Source organism: Corapipo altera, unplaced genomic scaffold, assembly GCF_003945725.1.
Source record: "Corapipo altera isolate COAL_440 unplaced genomic scaffold, ASM394572v1 50, whole genome shotgun sequence".
NCBI classification, from domain to species: domain Eukaryota; kingdom Metazoa; phylum Chordata; class Aves; order Passeriformes; family Pipridae; genus Corapipo; species Corapipo altera.
This window is the reverse complement of record NW_020884889.1, coordinates 259,795-261,387: the sequence shown is the minus strand read 5'-3', so window position 1 is coordinate 261,387 and position 1,593 is coordinate 259,795. Positions and strand designations below refer to the sequence as shown.

At 34.3% G+C, this 1,593-nt stretch overlaps 1 protein-coding gene across 3 annotated transcripts in view; it reads left to right on the top strand.

The window, feature by feature from the left end:
- Positions 1–1,593, top strand: part of MAP2K5 (mitogen-activated protein kinase kinase 5) — a 127,401-nt gene that overhangs the window by 17,239 nt on the left and 108,569 nt on the right. For all 3 annotated transcript variants that reach the window (XM_027644474.1, XM_027644473.1, XM_027644475.1), the window contains one exon: positions 1,327–1,367. In XM_027644474.1, coding sequence (XP_027500275.1) covers positions 1,327–1,367 — 41 coding nt within the window. The remainder of the gene's footprint in view (positions 1–1,326; positions 1,368–1,593) is intronic.

The window sequence follows — 1,593 nt, the reverse complement described above, 5'->3', positions numbered from 1 at the left end:
TCTATCTATATCTATCTATATCTATCTATATCTATCTATATCTATCTTTATCTATATATATCTATCTTTATCTATATATATATCTGTCTTTATATATCTATAGGTATATATAGATTTATCTCCCCTATCTGTGTTATACATATATATCCCATTTGTGGAATACAAGCTGAATATCCCATTTAAATATATATAATAAAAATATTATTTTTCTAATACCACATTCAAAATGTCAATTTTAATCTGTTGAAAAAATATAATGTTTTTATATATATTTATAATTTGTGGGTTTCTGATTGTTTGGTTGTTTTTTTTTTTTAATGCCCAGAGTATCATAATATTTTCCCTCTTTAAGATGCACGTGGTGATTCCTACTGTCATTTAAAGGCACAGGGCCTGGCCCTAAGTGATGTGTTTAATAACTATCATCTGTGTCCTTCTGCCTAATAAATAGTTCTGCTTCCTGCTGTCAAAAAAAAAAGGGGAGTGAGAGGCACGTGCAGCAGAGAAAGAGAAAAATCAAATTCCTCCCTCCTCAGACAATCAATCACCAGTGACAGCCCCTTTAACATACCATTTGTAGGGCACTGGAGTTTTCAAATGGGAACTGTCTGGAACAGGGAGCCTTTGTGGCTTTAACTGGTGACAAAAACACAGCCCTGAGTGAAGAACAAGGAGAGATTCAGGTGGAGAGACTCGAGGAAAATCCTTTCTCCAAACCCAACCATCACCATAAAACGCCACATTTGTAATCTGTGTCCAAAAATTGGCATTTTCCAGTCACTGTTTGCTTTTTTTTTGAGGCTTGCTGCTGTTGCCCCTGCCATGTTTTGCCACATTTAAACTCAAACTGCAGTTGACAACGTGACTAATTCCTGACGTGTGGCAGCTGATTCCTTTAAAACACGTCTTGCAAATATTGCTGTTAAATGCCAGGCCAAAAAAAAAAAATACCCCACAGTGTGTGAAAATACAGTGACACAAGATTTTAATTTGAATTACAAAAAGCCTCTGATCAGTTCAGCCACCAGTTCTCTCCTTTTTTTTTTTTTAATTTTTTTTTTTTTTTTTGGGTGATGTGTTTTAAAGCAGAAATTAGAATTTCTATTACCCGGTGTCAGAAAGCTCTTAGCATTTATAAACGCTCACTCCTGCAAGTTAAAAAAATCCTGCTTTGGTAATTCCCACCCTGGGTCTTGCCGAGGCACTTTTCAATCATTTCTCTCTGCTAATTTTGGTGTCACCCTCATTTCTTTTGAAAAGATTCATTTTGAGCAAATTTGTAAATGGCCCTGATGTGTTCTACAATTGAGTCAATTACTGTTTCAGCCTGCAAACCTCCTGGGAAACGGAACATACATGGCCTGAAGGTACGAATTTCAATAATTGTTTCAGCAAACTTAGATGGATTTGTAATGCTGTGTTCCACTTATTGAAATGTCAAATAAAACTGCACTTTCTTGAGCTCTGACAAGCAGGTTTTTTTTTTTTATTATTATTATTTTTTAATTTTTTTTTTTGGTGAGGGTGGGAGAAGGATTTATCTAAATGTTGTGCTATATATGTGTATATATTTATATTATATGTATATAGATA